The 21,432-nt window shown below is 36.0% G+C and overlaps 1 protein-coding gene across 1 annotated transcript in view; it reads right to left on the bottom strand.

Annotated features, from left to right (window-relative positions):
• The window catches only part of LOC107709989 (integrin alpha-3-like), a 34,113-nt gene extending 14,486 nt beyond the window's left edge, over window positions 1-19,627 (bottom strand). The window contains exons 1-8 of the mRNA XM_016514660.1: window positions 19,286-19,627; window positions 4,143-4,270; window positions 3,179-3,276; window positions 2,834-3,071; window positions 2,651-2,743; window positions 1,075-1,158; window positions 766-854; window positions 63-199 (exon numbers count right to left, since the gene is read on the bottom strand). Coding sequence (XP_016370146.1) covers window positions 63-199; window positions 766-854; window positions 1,075-1,158; window positions 2,651-2,743; window positions 2,834-3,071; window positions 3,179-3,276; window positions 4,143-4,270; window positions 19,286-19,479 — 1,061 coding nt within the window. The 5' untranslated portion in view covers window positions 19,480-19,627. The remainder of the gene's footprint in view (window positions 1-62; window positions 200-765; window positions 855-1,074; window positions 1,159-2,650; window positions 2,744-2,833; window positions 3,072-3,178; window positions 3,277-4,142; window positions 4,271-19,285) is intronic.
• Window positions 19,628-21,432: the final 1,805 nt, after the last annotated feature.

Raw genomic sequence — 21,432 nt, 5'->3', positions numbered from 1 at the left:
ACCTTGATGCTATATAACTAAAATATGTAAAATAGTAAAATATTGTGACACGATCAAATCACCTTAGCAAGACCACGCGATCATCTAATGATCCAACTGCTATGTCTGGGTAACTGTTCCTGTCCACATCCATGCCACCACTGATGGAATAGCCAAACGTCTGGAATCCACCACCTGGGATGTCTTTTCCATCAATGACCTGAGGAATTAATATTAGAGCAATGAACTGACTATCTACAAAACAATCATACAAAATGACAGTCAAATAATCAGTATTGACCTCTAATAGTGTAAAAGCAGACCTACACTACTGTTGAAAAGTTTGGGGTAAGTAAAATTTTTTTAAAGGATTTAATACTTTTATTCAGAAAGGATGCCTCTTGAGACAACCTCTTTAAAAGTAACTGCTCAAAAACATGGCGCATTACAAATGTCAAGCTGGTCGTGATGAAATGCTTATTAAATGTTTATCGGACGCTTATTATGATTATTACGGTAATCTGCAGGCAGCGCAGACAACCCTAGAAGTGTTTTTCTTTGAGTCTATCAGTGAGACTTCAGCAAGAACCCCATTTATTCATTCATTCATTCATTATTCATTTTTATTGATTTATTCATTGACAAAGACTGTAATTTTCTTCTTAAGAAAAAAAAAGATGTTCTTAAGAACATTTTTAAGAACTTCTTAAGAATTGTAAGAGCTTAATTATTTTTAGTAATCGTACATCTTAACACTCTAAATACTTCTTAATATTCCCATCTCACCTGACTAGGCGTTTGGGAAATACCCGTTTTGCTGCCCATCCATATCGATACTCTGCCTGTACTATGATACGGAGCACCAACAGCAAAATCTGTTAAAGAACAGAGGAGTGAGAAACGATCACTGTCAAAATACTTCTCAGTAATGCCACAAGAAGGCAGCAGAGTAAAATGTCCTTGACTGTATAACGAGCTCCTCTGATGAAGCGCTGCACACAAAAGTAAATTCTGCAAATAGCCACAAATAACTAAAAGCCACATGCATGTTACATTGTACAGAGTGTAATCAAGCAAAGAAACCCACAAACCTACCTTGAAAGCCATCCTGGTTAACATCACCAATAGCAACAACAGCCATGCCAAAAGCTGAGTCCTTTGGCCCAGTGAGCTTCTTGACTTTTATAAAGAATATCTCTTTGGATTTGAGACTTTAGTCTTTGCAACTTTACAGATCTTCTTTATGCACCAAGAGCTTGTAACACTCTAAAGAGAAAGGAAAAAATGAAATCGCATCATATGACCCCTTTAAAAGTTAATGACAAAATGTATCTTTTTAAAAGTTTACAGAGTTGTTACAGATTAAATATAACAAGGAATACTTTTTCATCAGGTTAGTTCTCTACCTGTCCGCCGCTCTCGCATATCCACCATGTTTATACTTTTTAACACTTTTTATGTGTGTTTGTAGTTCTAATCGAATCCTCACGCAATGTGTTGTGGGCAATATTAGCCGTTAGAGCGCGCATCCATCTGCACTTCAAATTCTAACTGGAAGTAGTAGACCATCCGGGAAACTTTGACATACTCTTTTCAACATACTACAATTTGGGACATAGCAATTCTATTTTGGAATACTATTTAGGATGGATAGTATGTGAATTTGGATACAGCAAATTACTTATTCATTAAGACATTTAGCGCCACCTACTGGCAGTTTTAGTTTACTTTACTTGGAGGATCATTTCATAAAAAAATTATTTCATATTTACATATTAATAAAAAAATCCATATTAATAATAAAAAAACTAATTAAAGGGAAAGTTCACCCAAAAATTTAAAAGAAAATGAAAAAAATAAAAAAATCTTTCTAAAGCTATCTTTCATTATTTCTATTTCATGCTCTTCTCATGTAACACAATAATGGCTTTAAATTATATTTTGCGGGTAATTTCTCAGCCAAATTTGATGTGCGATTAATATGAGATTAATTAGATTAATTAATCGCCACATTGTGTAATTAATTAGATTAAAGATTTCAACTGATTGACAGACCTAAAAAAAAATATATTACATATATTTCTTAAATATATACAAGTATGTGTGTGTATTTATATATACTTCTAAATATATACAGTACACACACATATGTGATATGAATAATCGTTATAAATAAATAAGTTAATAAATAAGTGGAATAAATAAGCTTTCTATTGATGTATGGTTTGTTAGGATAGGACAATATTTGGCCGAGATCGAAATACTGAGAAAATAGCCTTTAAAGTTGTCCAAATGAAGTTCTTAGCAATGCATATTACTAATCAAAAATTAAGTTTTGATATATTTACAGTAGGAAATTTACTAAATATCTTCATGGAACATGATCTTTACTTAATATCTTAATGATTTTTGGCATAAAAGAAAAATCAGTAATTTTGACCCATACAATGTAATGTTGGCTATTGCTACAAATATACCACGGCGACTTAAGACTGCTTTTGTGGTCCAAGGTGACATATATTATGTAAACACAAACTTTTATTTTGGTTGTGATTCATCGAAATAAATAATAGAAATAAATCAACTAAAATTATTTTTAGTTGTTGCTGTTGTTTCGAAAATTGAGTAAATGTCAGAAAATCCAGAAAGCAAGGTTGTAGCACTGCCTTACCAATGTAAATATTCCCTCTTTTCAAGTTTGGAAGCTTGCTCTTCATGTCATCAAACTTATCTTCAGGGTTATACCACAGTGAAAATGTGTTTCCTGCGTGTGACGGAAAATTATTAGAGGAGAATTTAACATCATTCTTGCATGTAGAAGCAGAATGTTTACAGGAAAACAAATTCCCCTCACCTTGCCAGTTGAAGCATCCAGGTGCACCCAGGAAGATCTCCGTCTGAGTGAAGGCAGCAGACATTCCAGCAAGACACATGCCTTCACTAGTCTGTTCATCTCTGGGGTCACACACCTCATTGTATGACTGCCATTGAGAGTCTGCTGTGTTATACTGTAAATCATTTCCACGAACATAGCACTTCCCAATCATCCGAAAGTTGCTTGCAAAGTTTCGTATATAACGATGGCCACAGGCCTAGTAAATAGAGTGATGAATACTATGTTAGGATGGTTAAAGCAACATTTTTTTGTGGATTGATTTTTTATAGACCAACATAAGAGAGGTCATTTTTATAAACTCACCAGTACACGGCCCCCTGGTTGACTCTGACTGGCTAACGACACACCTAGCCACATGCCATCCATCACATCATTTTTAGGGTTTGGTATGTCTTCAGAATCTGCATAACACAAAGCAATTATTCAGATCTGTTCTTTCTGTGGTACCATGCAGACATGTGGGACACAACAACAATAATAGATAAAAATAAAAATAAAAAAGCAAATTTAAGTCTGGTATGAATGGTATTTTTATAATTATTATTAATGGTAGTGAGGCATCAGTATATTACTATTTATACTACTATTAGTATAATGATAAATATTATCATATTATTATTTTTTGGCCTCTAACACTAGCTTGCTCAATTCTTTGTTATCTGTTTTCTTTTTGTACAAATATCAACAGATAAATAAATAAATGTACCATTTATATATATATATATATATATATACACTTTTATAAATGTCAGATTTAATCATTTTTTTAGTTCATACATTTTTTATTTACTTTCCATTTTTCATAAATTTCATAAATTATATAAATGTCATATAATTTCCCCTTTATGAAAGTAAGTAAGCAAATTGTTGCCTTGGAATTATAAGGTTCTATCTGCATTCTGAGCAGTTTTGAGATATTGAACTTCAAAGTTTTTGCGTTCCATAGACTTCTGTAGATAGAAACCTTTTTGTTTTCTAAAAAAAGGTCCAAAATGTACACAGCTTACAAAAGAAACCTGTCATAATGTAAATAAATAGTCACAGAATAAGAATATGTGAATAACTCAATTTTGACAAAAATGTCAGATAGAACCTTATAATTCCAAGGCGACAAAATAAATAAATAAATACATTTATGTTTCATATGACTGGCAGGACAATGAAAAAATTAAACATAACAACAACAATAGTATTTATGAATACTGTAAATCGGAAAAAGTGAAGGCCAAAAAAAACTCATGGCTTGTATGAATGCCAGGAAAATTACTTGAGCTGAGAAGGTTCAGTCTTTTGCAGTCTTTGCGGTCTGCAGTGATTGGACAGGCATATACATCTCCAGTCTCATTGGCTGACACTCCCGACTCTGCTTTCTCCTTCGGTGCTCCTACAAGAAGTCTGAAACATGTGTAAATCTGATTGAGCTCAAGTCTGTTTCGAAGCAGGGTGTTATGCCACAGTTGCCGCAGTACCACAATAATGGCTGTTTGATACAAAAGAAAAACACACACAGATCTTTCAAGGATAAGGCAGAAATTCACATCCAGCCTTGTGCCAGGTATTGCTCATATTTGACTCATATTTGACTCATATTATCCTCAGAATTTAGTGGACACTGCAGATAAACTCCAGCATGTGTAACCCTTATCTGTCTGGGCTTGTCGTGCTACGTGAACTGATTTTGACTGGAAGGACTTGTCAGAACCCATTACTTCCAGGACAGAAAACCTCGCTTAAAAAGCTACATGATTTTAACTATCTGCAGAACCCTGCTGGTAAAAGAGATTAACATAAAGCATCTAAAAACCACAGGAGACGGTGATCACATTTTACTCAAATGTTCATTTTCAGACAACAGGGTGAATGGATTTGCGTAATACACTATGGAATGGATAACTTCACATGTTCATGTGTCTACTTCTCTTCCTCTCTTTCCAAAGGCAAGCTATTATGATACACACATTCTTTATCCCTTCCAGGGAAAATCGCTTACTCAAGCTCCACCTATGTAACAGATTTGATTTTGATCACAAAAACGAGGCAGCCTTAAAGATAAGAGTCAGGCTTACGATACCCACATCTGCCACCATGGAACAGATGTAATCCTCTAGAGCCCTTGAGGAAAGTGAGCAGAATTAAAGCGGCATTTCATTAAACTCTAATCACAAAATCAATGGATTTTATTTCAATATTTGCGAGAGCACGACAGACATAATAATGACTAAAGCGGTGCTGCCTGCAAGCTCGATTCATTAATGTTTCATGATTTTTGGAGACACACACCCATAGTTGCTATTTTATCCACCTTGCAGCCTGAGGCCTCATAAATATTCCACTCGGTGCGGGATGAGATCTCATCAGATCATGACTCGTGTCTAACGGGATTATTTATGAATGGGCTTTAGTGGGCGATGTGGTCATTTCATCTTCTTTAAAATTCTGTTTGGTGAGTTTTTACAGGAATGTATTATGTCTGACAGTCTAATCATCACAGATTCCATTCCTTCAACAGAGAACTTGGGTTATAAGTAACATGATATTTGCCACAGTGAGTGGTATTTTTTTATTCTTGTATGCCAGATCATTATGCAGAGACAGTTATAAGTAAGCCGCTTGTAATGCCGAGTTCACTCTGCAAGATTTTAGCCCTGACAGGTTTTGCAAAATCGCCGATGCCTGTGAAATATGCTAAATATCTGGACCTGTCGGTGATTCAAAATCCTGCTGTGTGAAATGAGTTCTGACTGAAAAATACATCTGCGATGACCTACAGCCAATGAGAGAGCAAGATACAGGGCAGCCGGAAGTTCGGGGAGGAGTTATATGAAACAAAGGCAGTTCATGACCCCTTTAAGAAAATAGTAAAAGAAAACAGTAAAGAGTTGTGAGAAAATACCATGCATGTCAGATCCGCATCATCAGTAGCAGCTCTTAAAGTCATAGCAGCCAAAATAACCTGATAACCCAGCTGCTTTGATGTCTGTTAATCAAAAAACAAAAGAAAAAAGGAAATCAATGACTTTTGTAGCTTTAAGGATTCATGTATATTTAATTTAGAATTTAGTGTTTGACAACTTTATTGAATTTCCATATTCCCTACTTGCTGAAGGGCACAGGTAGCTAAATATGGCATTTATTATAATGGATTTATGTAAAGACTGTTTTAAGTTCACTTAAATTAGAAGTTGTTATTTTTTAAAGTCTAATAAATGTTCAAATTGATAGCTCTCAATTATACTGTAATGTTGAATGGCTATAGTCAATGGTTAAATATTAGGAAAAAAATAACAATTTCATAGAGACATCAGTAGTATTGGTATCAGTGATACTCACCTTGCCACTAAACAAATATTTTTTTTAAATATATTTTTTAAAATAATTATTAATTAGTCTTTATGTTGTTTCTTTATGTTGTTTCTACATTAATTTGGAGATTGAATGTAAAAATTTTGCAATATAAAAGTATATTTAAAAACTTCAAAGTTAGGTGGGATTTCAGAAAAAAATGTGTGATTAATTAATGATTTTTTTTAATCAACTAACAGCACAAGTTTCAACTGTTTTTGTCCATTTAATAAAAGTCAATGGGGTTCGTTGGGTTCCATTATATGGACCTGAAAAGATCTTTTAAGAAAAAAAAAAGTCATAAAGGTTTGGAATGACATGGGGTTAAATAATAATGTTCATTTTGGGTGAACTATTCAATTAAAATCATAATTGCATGCTTCTCATATATGCAAATGCTACAAGTGAACATTATTACTAAAATACACTGCACCAAGTGAACAACAAACGCACATTCTGAGGTTTCCTTTTGTGCTCATTTGACAACACTCCTGTACTTGTTCATATGCATCACACATTGTGGTGAGGTAGACTGTGATGAGGACACAGACTGAGGTCAGAGTCAAAGGGAGGGAGGGAGAGGGGGAAGACAACGAGGGACAACGAAAGACAAAAGGTGAAGTGAAAGACATCCCTCCCTCTCCCTTTGGGCCTAATTTCATTTGGACCCCAATGATCATACCCTCAAACCACCATCACAAACAATCAGTTGGCGTCTCCGCCTCAAATCCTGTCATGTGACTCCAAATTTGCTTTCAGCAAGGACAAGACAGGAAATGAGAAATTCAAGAGAAGGTGAATGAGCAAGAAAGAATGTCAGACTCTTCCTTGTTGCTGCATGTCCACCACCTTTTATGGGGGCTGTTGCTCATTTTATATGCAAAAAGGGCGTTTACTTTTGCTTAAGTCTTAAAGGTGCGGAAGCAACAAAATGGTCTGTTTAATTCTAAGCAGAAGTGAGAGGGTGCTCATTAAAATAGTAATTGAAGACCAAATTATAATATGTTTTGGTGCAAAAAAAAAGTGTGATTATCTTTATAAATAGACAACATGGGACAAGTTATAAGTGACTTATAACACAGAACATCTGCAGAGAAGTTTAATGCAGTTTGTTTAGTGAATCATACTTCCAGTGCATTACACCTGAGCCCGTTTATGCTTAAACAGATACCAGTCACATGACATGGGTTTTACCACTACAATTATCTACAGGTCTAGTGGTGAGCGGCACATACCTCAGAGGCAAGTTTATGAACCGCAAGCTGGTTAGGGGTTTGCATTCACTGGTGCTTCATTTCATCGAAGCTGCTCTGTTTGAGAGCATATGACTCAACCCGAATAGATTCATTTAATCTTTTCCACAGCATTAGTCTTCATTTTGCTTTTCTGTCAGCTGGAAACATTCTGCAGTATGTTTGAACTGCAAATAAAACTGAGATTTCCCTTTTATTTCTTGGTCTAGTGAATCTTTTGAAGATATAGCCTATACTGACATTTGGCATTTTCCTTAAGAAGTTTAGAAGCTGGAATATTTTAATAGAATGACTCTTTCTAGCCCTATTTATACCTCTTTTTGATTTACATGCTGATTGTGAACGTTTTTGACTTGGTTAAAAAAAAACAGCTATGAGTCAGATCACAGAGAACACCACTTCCTGTAACCTGCTGAAGAAGGTGTGTCTGCTTCAACCGTTTCACTGAATTCATATCAGGGCCAGAGTTCACATGTTGCACCTTTGTTTGATGTGTGTGCCTCCAAGCTGTTCTACAGGCCTGAACTTTCAGTAGCCTATACTGACATTTGGCATTTTCCTTAAGAAGTTTAGAAGCTGGAATATTTTAATAGAATGACTCTTTCTAGCCCTATTTATACCTCTTTTTGATTTACATGCTGATTGTGAACGTTTTTGACTTGGTTAAAAAAAACAGCTATGAGTCAGATCACAGAGAACACCACTTCCTGTAACCTGCTGAAGAAGGTGTGTCTGCTTCGACCGTTTCACTGAATTCATATCAGGGCCAGAGTTCACATGTTGCACCTTTGTTTGATGTGTGTGCCTCCAAGCTGTTCTAAAGGCCTGAACTTTCAGTAAATAGTCCTTACAGAAAACGGTCCCACTGGCCACGCTCAGTGTTGGAGACTGTCTGGCCACGAACAAAGAGCTTGATTAGGAGAGAAAACTTTCTGGCAGTGCTGCACACATTCAAGTTCAGGCAGGTGAAATTCACGTCCCTTATCTCCCACATATTACTATGAATGAATGGGAAAGCAACCAAAACAGAGTCTAAGCTGCACAATAAATGACGTGCACAGAGAGCTTATTACACTTTCAAGTGAGTGGGTGAGCAGAGATGAGAGGCAGCAGTTTAAGGCATCATATTTGTGCAAAGTTTGTTTCAGAACATAAGCAACTTCATGATGTCTTCTAAGACACCTTCTCTAGGCCAAATTCTAGGCAGCACTGCATATGTCCTTTGTAGAGAAGTCAGTCCAATAATGCACTGCGCTCAGTGAAAAAAACCAAATCTATCATGGTGGATAAGAAAAAAATGCAACTGAACAATATCAATAAAAACAGTTGAATCTAATTGAAATGTGTTGTGTGATATGTATTAGAATTTTACTATTAGTTTAGCAAATATGCTAACATCATGTGGTTTGCACATATTTGTTTAAAAACTGTTCACCAATATATACTGTGTATATATATATATATATATATACATACATACTGTGTCAACATTAATTTCACTATGATTTCAATCTTTGACATGGCCTCACTCAGTCAGTATTAAAGATATCAAGGTTACATTTTCACAGAATGTTCTTTAGCTTATGAAGGATGTTTTTATGTAAAGGACAAAAAAAAAAAAAGACTTTAGCTGGGTTTTCTCAGCCAGGGTCACAATTATTTTCGATTTCTAATCCATTTTGTACACATATCCAAGTTTGTCTACAAATGTGTGATCAAACTATGGCTATGGTTGAATTAGAAGACTATTAATATTTGTACAGTATATACATACAGTATAATTTTTAGTTAAAAGTGTTTTAAACAAAAATTTTGGTAACACATTACAATAGTCCCACTTGTTAACATTAGCTAAAAATGAGCAATATGTTTGTAACAGGATTAATCTCATGTCCATTAAATAATAACAGATCATTTTATTTTAATAATATATTACAAAAAGCAGAAAGAAACATTAACCAAGATTAATAAATGCTTTAGAAGTATTTTTCATTGTTAGTTAAATGTTAACTAATGTACTTAACTAATGTTAACAGATGGAACCTTATTGTAAAGTGTAACCAAAACTTTTTATTTCAGCTAGTTGCCAAGGCAACACATTATTTTATTTTCATGTAGTTTAATGTATTAAAAAAAGGAAAATAAACTGAAATAAAAAAAATGTTCACCAATATATATTGTGTATATATATATATATATATACATACATACTGTGTGTGTATATATATATATATATATGTGTGCACATTATCATTCAAAAGGGGAAAGTGAGCTTTTTTTACTTTTACTTTTACTCAGTAAGTACAAATTAAAATAACCAAAAGTGACAGTAAAGACATTTATAGTGTTCTAATTCAAATGATGTTCTCTTTATTCATGAACTTTCTTTCACTGAACTTTCAATTCATCAAAGAATCCTGAAAATAATTACGGTTTCACAGCAATATTAAGCAGCACGACTGTTTTCAACATTGATAATAATCAGAAATGTTTCATGAGCGGCAAATCAGCATATTACAATAATTTCTGAAGGATCATGTGACACTGAAGACTGGAGTAATGACATTTTAAAACATATTAAAATAGAAAACAGTTATTTTAAATTGTACTAATATTTCACAACATTGCTGTTTTTACTGTACAAATAAATGCAGGCTTAGTATGCTTAAGAGACATCTTTCCCAAACATTACGAATCTTACCATCCCTAAACTTTTGAATGGAAGTTTAAATTCACATTTCATAAAACCATTCCTTCTTTATCATTTATCACACACATTTAAGTTTTTCTTTACAGGAACCGCATGGATCAGAGCTGCTATGGTCACTAAACTGACAATCGCCCTGTAACTAGAACATTCACAAGGTGACAAATTCCATTCTTGACATTCCAGCTGTTACAGATTAATGGATAATATCTAATCCAAAATCCCAGGATGCTCCACATGCACGGCATGTCATTGTCCCTCTAGGCTTTCCAGCCCAGCCCAGAGGCGAGACAAACCTACTCTACTTCAAGTTTTCATAGTGCCTACCCTACTCCATTGACAACTCAAGCACCATAATGACATTTTTAACTAATACTCAAACGTAACATCGTTTTGTTGATTATTACTGGACTTTTCAAGACTTATTACGATTCACTTGTAGACATGATGTAAGACTTGATGGATGGGCCTGCCCTGTTCGCCAATGACATTAACGATAACAGACGTTTTTTGACAGGAATTAAAATAAGGCCGTGAGGGATAGAAGTGCAGTGCGTTCAATGGATTGTAATGTAGTTTAACAACATATCGGTTGTTCAGCTGATGAAACATCTTTCTAAAACAACGTTCAGTAGACAACAACTCCATAAAACAGTTTTGAAAGTTGTGAGCTGGGAAAATTACATGAGCTGACAACAGTGTGTGCCATTGTAAAGACACTTAGCATATCCCTCACAGCCTCGTTTTCATGCACTTTAAATTCAACATGGTGTCTAACCTGATTAAGGCCTATTTAGTGTATTTTCATGTTTTGCTTCATGTGAAAGAGCACTAAATGCCAATTCAGGCAGAGCTTTAAATATTGGTTAATCTGAGTTTAATCTACTTCACTGTGTTAAAGTAAATATAATTGCAACTTTGTTTAGACAGACAGGTAATTCCTTTGTCTGACACCTATAGCCGTGACCCAGATAACCTCAGCCGCTAACAGAGCAAATACCACAAGCTAAAACAGACGGAAAATCACACAGGAAATTCACATCACGTTTAGCTTAATTTTACACTAAAACCTGAAATCTCGCCTACTGACAAAATCCAGTGTGCAGCAGTTTTCACTGGGGCAGAACACTGTGATTACAAAATAAATGAATCGAATATAATTATACAGCAGTTAGTAGCAGCCCTCTAATTTGAATGGCCAAGCGACACATCAGTGAGCCAGTGTACTAACTGCAATCTATCTGAAATGACTTTGCAGTTCTTGGAAATGTGACAGAATTACTGGTTAAGTGGCATATAGTTCTATATGTGTCATTCATTAATTTCCATATCTGAATTCATATTAAAGCATTAATACCTTACAAAAGCAGAACACTCACAGAGAACTATGAACTATGCAAGTTCTGTGTCTAGTTTTGAGTAATGGGACAGAAGGTCAGAGAATGGTGAGAGACCGTGTTATTTCCTCAACAGTATATTTCAACAAACAGTCACTGCGGTCATTTTATACAATAAAGCACATCAGGTGATCAGACCAATGATACGTGATATATCTCCTGGTTAATCATTCAATGAAAAATGTTTAAGTATTATATACTACAATTACATATGCTATGGTTTAAAAAATTGGGGTTGTAAGACTTTTTAATGTTTTTGAAAGAAGTTTTATTTTTGTTTTATTTTCATATGTTTTACAATGTAATTTATTCCTGCAGAATTTTGAGCAGCTATTTCTCCAGTCTTCTTCAGTGCCACATGATGTTTCAGAAATATTTCTAATATGCTGACTGTATGATCAGGAACATTTCTTATTATTATCGATTTTCAAAACATTTGCTTAATAACAGTGATATTTTTTTAGGATTCTAAGATGAATAAAAAGTTTCAAAGAACAGCATTTATTTAAAACATTTTTAGAGTCAGTTGCTTTTTTCAAAGCATCATACTTACCCCAAACATTTGAATGGATGTGTGTGTATATTTATCAGCCATCATTCAGCACCAGTCATTAAAGGGGTGGTTGATTGCGATTTCACTTTTTTAACGCTAGTTAGTGTGTAATGTTGCTGTTTGAGCATAAACAATATCTGCAAAGTTACGAAGCTGAAAGTTCAATGCAAACGGAGGGTCTCAATCGGGCTCAAACTGATAAGCGATATTAACGACGCCGTTGTTTAAAATACAGCCGGAGCGCATGCCGCTGAGGTGAGGGGCGGGACTAGAGGCACTAGAGGCGGTTTAGCCAATCACAACACACTGGGCTAGCTAACCAATCAGAGCCCATCACCTATTTCTGAGGGAGGGGCTTCATAAAAGCAGGAAATGATCAGCACGTTTCTCAGAGAAGGGACAGAGCGGTGTGGAATAAAGGTAAATTATGTGAAAAATAATGCGTTTTTTTATTTTTTATGAAGCATTAACACATGTTAGACTGCACCCCATAAACAATCAAGCCTAGAAAAAAACCCAGTGAACCACCCCTTTAAAGTCCATAATGGTCAACAAACTATAATAAACCAAAAGACCTCCTGGAAGACTAACACGCTCAAAAGCCTTGTTCAGACCGTCAGCCCAAATCCGATTTTGTGCATATCCGGATGGAATCTGATTTGAATAACTGACACACACAGTGTATCGCAACTGTTCATATCCTATTTGTGTGTCCATAAGCGCGCTTTAAAGACCATAGATGCACATTTCTAGCATTTACCCACAGTAATATTTTGTGGGAAACAAAAGATAAGTTGAGGTGGAGAGCCAAGTGCGAGTGGTTTATTAAGAATAGGAAGCAAAACCAGAGGAACACGCGAGGAACCCAAGAGAATCAGATCAGTTTTATAAATTTGTAGACATTGTTAATGAGACATTTGTGTAACTTAAAGGGGGGGTCTAATGCTATTTTATGCATTCAAATTTACACTGCTAAAGCATTGGATTCTCATCCTAAACATGGCCAAATTCTCAAAAAATGAATTGGACATATGATGGAGTATTTATGTGCCAAAGACACTATCAGAAAGTTTTTTTCTTCGAGTATGGCCCTGTATGACATCATAAAGGGCAGAATTCCTTGTATGGGCACTTCTCCCGAAAGAGTACGCGCATATCAACCAGAGCAAGCGCTCGTCCATCAACGTCGTTGGCAGCGCTGCACAGGACTTGCACGAGAAGGATTTATCATTTTGTTTTTAGACCACAAAATCAACAGTCACCAAAGAAGTGCTTTTTGTTTGCGAGGAAAGATAACCTTGTTCAGCTTCCCAGATAACCCAGCGTTAAGGGAAGAAAGGATGCAGTTTGCTTCTCCGGGGCAGCAATGGAGTTGTGCAAGAGTGTTTGTTCCTGACATTTCAGTGACGAATGTTTTATAAACAAATTAAATAAAATTTAAGTCAATAAAGTTTTTGTTCCTGTTTTATGTCAATGTCACAGCTTGCAGACATTTGCTACGCAAAAGCTTTGCATGCTTGTGACTCTTTAGCTCCGCCCACAGCACGCCTCCAGGAGCCCGACTGTTTTCTGAGAGAAGTGTAAAGCTGTAACTCTCTTTTATAAATCTGATAAAACTAAAGACTCTTCAGAGATATGAAGGATGCAATACTACTCTATAGGTACTCAAGATTCATAGAAACTGTGTGATACGTCCACTTTAAAGGAACATTTTAGTAGTAGTTAATAGTATAAGACAAACAAAACAAGCCCTGCAAATTAATGAAAGAACATATACAGACACTCCATATTTAATGGTATTTGATGATTTGTTAATTGCACTTAATAAATTACACTTTCTATAAAACATTAGCAATGGGTTTGTAAAAGGAGGAGAAGCTACACTGCACTGAATAAACTGTTTTTGTGGAAAAACAGCTTATCATTTAGTGAATCAATAGCCCATCAACTAATCTTCCATATGATTACCTTCAAACATTCATTCTGGATTGAACTATTTTTAAAGTTTACACTGAAAAACTTTGTTTTATAAGAAAAGTCACAGACAATTTTGCCACAGGTAGGATTCAGCTTATGGTACATCACATTTATTTTTAAAGGGGTGGTTGACTGTTTTTTTTTCTAGGCTTGATTGCGTTTATGGGGTGCAGTCTAACATGTGTTAATGCTTGGTTTAAAAAAAAACCGCATTGTTTTTCACAAAATGTACCTTTATTCTAAACAGCTCTGTTCCTTCTCCTTTGAATGCTCCGTTGATTTCCTGTTTTTTATGAAGCCCCTCCCTCAGAATTACACAATGGGCTCAGATTGGTTAGCTAGACCAGTGTGTTGTGAACAATGGTGTCGTCAATATCGCTTATCAATTTGAGCCCGATTGAGATGCAGAGGATATTAGTGAAGAGGATCGCGCATAACCTGCGCAAGTGCACAGCTCTTAATGCTATGTTTTTTGTTCGTTGTTGTCTCATACTTTTAGATACGCTGTTATTTGTAAATGCTACTGCTTATGTTAGCTTTGAATATACCATTTTATCCTGATTATATACACTATACACTTAAAGTGTATAATTGGAACACAGTTTATAGGAGCTGATGAGCTGATGATCAGGTGGGAGAGAGAGATGCAGAGCAGAGCGTGTGCAGAGCAGGGGACGCGAGGAAAAGGATTAAGAACATTTTAGAACATTGATTTTGAAACTTGTGAGTCCAGTAGAATCGTTAGAAGACAGAATCACGATTCATATATGAATATATTTTTTCGTGCACCCTTAGTTTTAATGGCATGGCAACAACTCTTCCTCTTCTTCAAAGCAGCGCAACATGGCCCTGCACCCTTTGTTGCATGTTCCCGAGGGCGGGGTTTATTAGGGTTTGTGACATCACAAACCCGGGAAGTAACTCGTTGTAGTCCCTACGAGCCATTTTTGTAGGCTTTAAACTGCCATAATTTTAAAAGACGATATCTCCGTTTGCACTGAACTTTCAGCATCGTTACTTTGCAGATACTGTTACAAAAAAAAAACCCACAGTAAACAGAAAACTAAGCAACATAAAAGTCCCAACACAAAAAAAGGCACTGTGCACCACCCACACTGACTATGTATTTTCTCACATCATCACCACGTAGGCTTTAAAGGGGTCATATGATGTTGCTAAAAAGAACATTATTTTGTGTATTTGGTGTAATGAAATGTGTTTGTGCGGTTTAAGGTTAAAAAAACACATTATTTTCCACATACTGTACATTATTGTTTCTCCTCTATGCCCCGCCTTTCTGAAACACGTCGCCCCGCGTAAACATAAAACCATGTCTGCATTTGTGATCGGAGAAATGACAAACAACAAGCCCTACTCCACACTGCCCAAAAACGTGCTTTAAATATATAAAATATAAAATATAAAAACTCTTTAAATATAAAAAACATACTTACAGTCTGTGAGTCAGAACAGCCGGCATTGTAGCCTACTCTACCAGGATCAGGAAACAGACCTCCATAAAATGCCAAAGTTGTTGTATTTCCTCAGCAACCAGCACGGATCAGCTCCAGGCATGACGAAGCAGATATCGTCCTCTTTTGGAAGGCCAAACAAAGTAGTTTCGCTTTCACAATGAAACACAGCTTCACACGGCGGCCTAGAGTGAGCGGCGGCAGCCTAGAGTGAGCAGAGGCCGGGGGCAAGAGTGAGGAACGGCCGGAGGGCTAGAGTGAGCAGAGGCGGCGGGCTTGAGAACGGCGCGGCCGGCAGATTCGAGGAAGGAGCGTCCGGAGGGCTTGCGGCAACCACATGTGACGACGCTGGACTCCGCTTTGTCCACGGTGGAGGGCTTGCGGCAAACACATGGGACGAAGAAAGGAAAACTTGAAATCGCATCATATGACCCCTTTAAACATTTGCTACAGTTGTTCAGCATGTAACTGGATCTCAGTCGTGAGAATTTCATCTTGCGACTTTGCAGAGAATTTAAGCATGATGAGAAGTTGTCTGTGGTCATGAGGATCTAAGAACCTTCAGCACGTCAGCAGCAGTAAAGAACCACTTCTGCAGCTCTAGCTAACTCCATCACAGGAAGGAAACAGGTTATTAGTCTATGAGAGTGTGTGAGACAAATGACCAAAGATCAAGTCACAGAAACACAGGACATCTTTGTGTGCCACTGAGCCAGTCCTTTATGGCTTCGACAAGATGATGAATGTCTAGCCAGTCCAATTAATATCATCGTGACTGATCTCATTTCTCAAATTGTCGGCGCAGATAAGATCAGGAGGACCTCTGAACGGTTTATGCATACATAAAACATAAATCAGGAGCAGGGAAATTTTTTCTCAAAATGAAAAGCACAAAACAAATGTAAATTACAAATTAAAACCCTTAGTACAAAAACATAGCAGCTTCCTAAACAACTTAGGAGTTTTCTTCATATTTTTTTAAATCGCCAACAAACACAAAGATGCAGGGAAGCAGACAACTGCAGTGCCCTTCCTCTGAGGTTCAATCAGGAAGTCACCAGAAAATGTATTTAGCAACACAGACAGCCTCACATTAGCTTGGGACGACTCCTCTAGGACAATGACAAGGGCAGACGCAAACACTGAATCTGTTTTTTCTTTGTTTGAACTTAGTTGCATTTAATATGACAAACAGCAAACATTTACACCACACTGTTTTACAGAGCATAGCATTCACAGACCACAAAGAGAAATGGGCAAGACCAGACACCACTGCTCTCTTGTGGTATAGTTTCCTACATCTGTTAACAATGAACAGACATGTCTTATGATTCATTTAGTCTGCTTTATGTATACTTCATTCATTCTATGTCTGCAGTGTATCCAATACAGTCAAATCAAAGTATTATCAAATCAAATCAAATACAATTTCATTTTCTCCATTGTGCTTGCAGAAATGACACATGAAACATGTCATAGACAGATTTCATTGTGTATATAGCTTTAGGCCTTTACACACATATACAGTATATATAAGGCTGTAATGTGTTGTGGTTTTTAAATGCTACCTTGTGGGTCCATCATATGCTGACAACTGCACTGAAAAGTCAGGGTGTTCTATTATGGCACCGTATAGTTGTGAACAATTAACATGCTTCAGCTGTACCTCAGTTTTAAATAAAAGCCACAAAGCACCAAGTATTTTGAGCACTCAGAAAGCGCTGTTATCGTCATATTCATTGGTTATATGCTCAAATGCTATTTCTCAATTAAAGTTGGGCTGTATGTTGTGAAGGGCATTATATCCATCCGTAATCGAAGAAAACAGCCTGCGTGAGTCAATGCAGTTACGTGGCTGGCTTTCATTGTGAAATCTGTGGAATTCTAATTTCCTGGGGAGATGAAAAAAAGCATTGTGTGCAAACCGGTATCTACCTGCGCTATCGTGCAAACTCACGATTTTCTGCAAAGCTGGTGTTTTTTCTACTGCTCCCACTGAGGAATCTATGAAAAAGATTTTATGTCCCACTATAAAATGAATATATAGGTGTTCGGCAGATAATATGATATAGTTGTTGAGCTCAGTCTTCTTGCATACTAGTGACTTACTCTGTACTAGTTTTTGCCTTATGAGGCTGGTGATACAGGTCTCACGGCACTCATAAGCTCCAATTCATTTAGTGAGAATCATAAATAAGTGAACTACAAAGCAAAATCTATTGCTTCAGTCAGGAGCAAATGGGTCTCAAGAGGAACTTACAGACTATTGTTAATGATCAGTTGGTTTATAGAGATATTTCACTGCGGCAGGGGGTAAGTGGTCAATGTGTACAGCTCAGAAGGCCTTAAGCAACACTAGTTATTGTGCTTTGTTTATTCAGTTTCTATGCCCATTTCACAGCTATTGTTCCTGACTCTTTGGCCAGCTGTACCCATTAGGACTTTTATTAATCACTTTTGGTATTAAATCTCACAATATGAGTTCAAAAATAAAAATTTGAGCAACAGTATTTGAGAAGAAAGGCGGCGACATTTGTTGTAGCAACCATAATGGTTATAAAACATTAGACAAGCGGGTGCATGACCTGCCCAGCCCTAAGTCACAGTAACGGGCGGCCTTATCACTGTCTCATATCCTCTTGTGAAATGGAAACAAGAAAATGATGATAGCATTTCAAAAATTTCAACCAAAAGACATGAACAATGACAAATTCATATCACAAATTCATATCTTCATATCACAAAGTCACAAGAAAGAGAGAAAAAAAAAAGGTGTGCAGCTTACACCGTAGTAGTAATAATATTACTGCCATTATTGTGTGGCCTAATAAAGTCAGGTTAATTCATTACTAAGTAATATTAGTTGTTTTAGATGCTACCACGATGTGCATTTTAGGTCACACAAGTTTCTACAAGAGTTTCTAAAAAAAAAAATCTAATTTAATAACTTTAAAATACTTTTCTTGCACACTTTAATTATTCACAACATATTTATATAAAACATAACATTTTATTTTTTACAAATATTATGATTTTTGAGTCATGAATATTAATTTTCTTAGATTTTCTCCAATCGCCTACTGTGAAATTTAATTTAAAAAGGTTCAAATATCTCATATTTTAAAGAAAACCTTGACACAAGTCATGATGACGGTTTAAAGGTGTACTTTGGAAGCTTTTCTGGTCACATGACAACAAAATGGCATCCTGCATGATGGTTACAACTGACTTGGATTTGGTGAACAATAGATTGTTTTAAAGTATGCTTTGTTTATAATAATAATAATAATAATTAATGAACAAATAAACTGAAATTCTTGGATAATCTGTTTTATTTTATTTAATTGCTTAAAAAGCTCTGAACAATTACACCACCTTATTTTTCTTTTTCTTTTTTTTTTTACACTTTAAACTTATAAAAACCATCAAAATGACTTTCAGTTCAAAAAATGAAAACGTGCTCATCATAGAAAACCATGCATTCAGGTAATATGAATTGCATTTGTGATGTATTCTTGCACAAAAAAAGGACAAGAAATAGGCGTCATTGACCCATATAAAAAGTAGCCTGTAAAAAAGTAACTGCATTATAAAACATCGTTAATGCAGAGGTAAAACGCTCAACAGGTGCACTAACGTGAGAAGATCTTGTCCTTCTCATGATTTCACCTGGGGTCAGGTAATAATAATACATTTGAAATATACTTACAGGTGTCTTTTCTCTCCTACGACCTGCTCGTGTAGTGCAACAGAAAGTCCAAACAAACTGCCAGCTGTTTTTCCCTCTTTGACGACTGGAGACCTCACATCCAAGTTGAACGCTTGACAGCAGCGAGCGGCGCTCAACACGAGCACCAAGACAACCGTGTTTTTACGGAGTCTTTGCCGGTGAAATACATTCATTTTTCTAAAAGTCACTCCAATGTTTTAGTTAGGCGAGACAGAAACAGAGCGCGGAGGAAGATGAGTCCGCCAGGGTCTGAACAGGAGCGGATTTGTCAGACGCTGTGAACTGATTGCTCATATTCGTCATTCTTTCTTCCGGGGTTCGCGCCAGTCATCGGTGAAAACCTGACTGGAGGGCATTGAAATACAGAGCGAGCGAGGGCACCTTGATAGAGGACGGACTTACTTACACATGCTAGCACACACTCACACTTGCATTCTGTTATAATGTCTACAAAAGGGCTTTTCTAACTTTTTTAATATGGTCCCTTGAGAGAGGCTTTCTTGAAGCAGTATATTGTCATGGATAAAATAGCCTACATTAGTACTGTGTGAAAAACTGTATAATATTGTAAAAAGACAACATGCTTTTTTTTTTTTAATCAAATTAAATAATTAGCTTTTATATTTTCATTATACTAAAAACAAAAATTATTAATCTCCTAAAAACTATACTTAAATTGACAGTGTATCCTATTAGTAGGCTATACTATGTAGCCGGTATGAACCAGAAGAGAAACCTTTTAATTTCTATACTTTAAATGTACCTGTATAGCGCTTTTCACAGTAGGCTAAATATTCTTCAGAAGCAAGAACAATACACCAAATTAAAACTGTTCTTGAAAGAATGCACATTTGGAGGAAGGAGAGATAGCATTTTATTTTTTTTTTATAGCCTAAAATATAGTTTAAAAATCAAGTTAAAATGTAATTATGAAATAAAATATAATTTTAGTTATATTAAAAAATTTTTTTTTAAAAATTATGGTGATTAATCTTAACAAGAAAGTGACATTTAAATTAAATTACAGTAAAAAAAAATTTTTCTCCAAATTTTCCACAAACCCCCTTTGTGCATCCCTGAGGATCTCCAAACCTCAGAAAATCTCTGTTCTATAAAACTTCTGAAGCATTGGCAACTTAAACTGTATATCTCAAAGGTTAAATTGATCATTCACCACACATCATCATGTGTAATCTTAATCTACGATCAGTAAATTACTTTGAATATCTGCGTGAGCTGAATAACACAACCTTTAGCTGTAAAACACTGAACTGCTTCTATTTCCCTGCTGAAAATTCCCAACATTAACTATTTTACATTTTGGCAGATTGGTACACCCCATTGACAGTTTAGGGGTTGGACCTCTAAAAAGCATATATTTTTGTATGATTCACATTGTACATATTCAAATCGGCACCTCGTAATATAGTTAAGAATATGGTATGTTCTATCTAAGCATTAACTGGTAAACCATTTTTGACCAGCAACAAACCAGCTACCAGCTTAAGGTTGTCAGGGTGGTTTTTGGAACAGTTTTCTGGATTTTTCAGCTTGATTTATCAGCTTCTGTTGCTCCCCCTGCAAAGTAAATGATTAATTATCTCTGTTTTGATTGCTCTTTTGAATAATAGAACTGATATGACAACAGATCAAAGCTTCCACAATAGTTGGTGGGAGAAGTGAAACCATCCTAAATTGTTACTAAATTGCAATAAATCAATAAAACAACCTTCAAAGCTGCAAATATACATCTGCTTGAAGTGCTTGGAGATCTTTATGCCCACTGAGAGTCCCCAGATGTCCAAAAAGGGTCAGAAAGGAGCCATAGGTTTGTGGGTTTCACTCATTGTTCATGTAGCCATTCTGAGTTATCAGCCCTCCACATTTGCTGACTCTCTCTAGCATGCTCCAGGCTACTGACATAATGAGACCAATGTGCCCTGTGTCCTGGGAATCTATGACATTTGCACATTTTAAAGCATCAGTCATAGCTTGTGGCTTCTCACTTGCCCTCTATTTGGATTCCTTCATGCTAAACAACAGATGTTGCCATAAAGGTATAGACAAATATGTGGCCCTCAGCTTGCAATTCATGCAAAGACTCCTGTACAACTGGACATAAAATA

This window comes from Sinocyclocheilus rhinocerous, unplaced genomic scaffold (assembly GCF_001515625.1).
Source record: "Sinocyclocheilus rhinocerous isolate Xijiao unplaced genomic scaffold, SAMN03320098_v1.1 scaffold1799, whole genome shotgun sequence".
Classification (NCBI taxonomy): Eukaryota; Metazoa; Chordata; class Actinopteri; order Cypriniformes; family Cyprinidae; genus Sinocyclocheilus; species Sinocyclocheilus rhinocerous.
The sequence above is the reverse complement of the archived record's forward strand: the minus strand, read 5'-3'. Positions and strand labels throughout refer to the sequence as shown.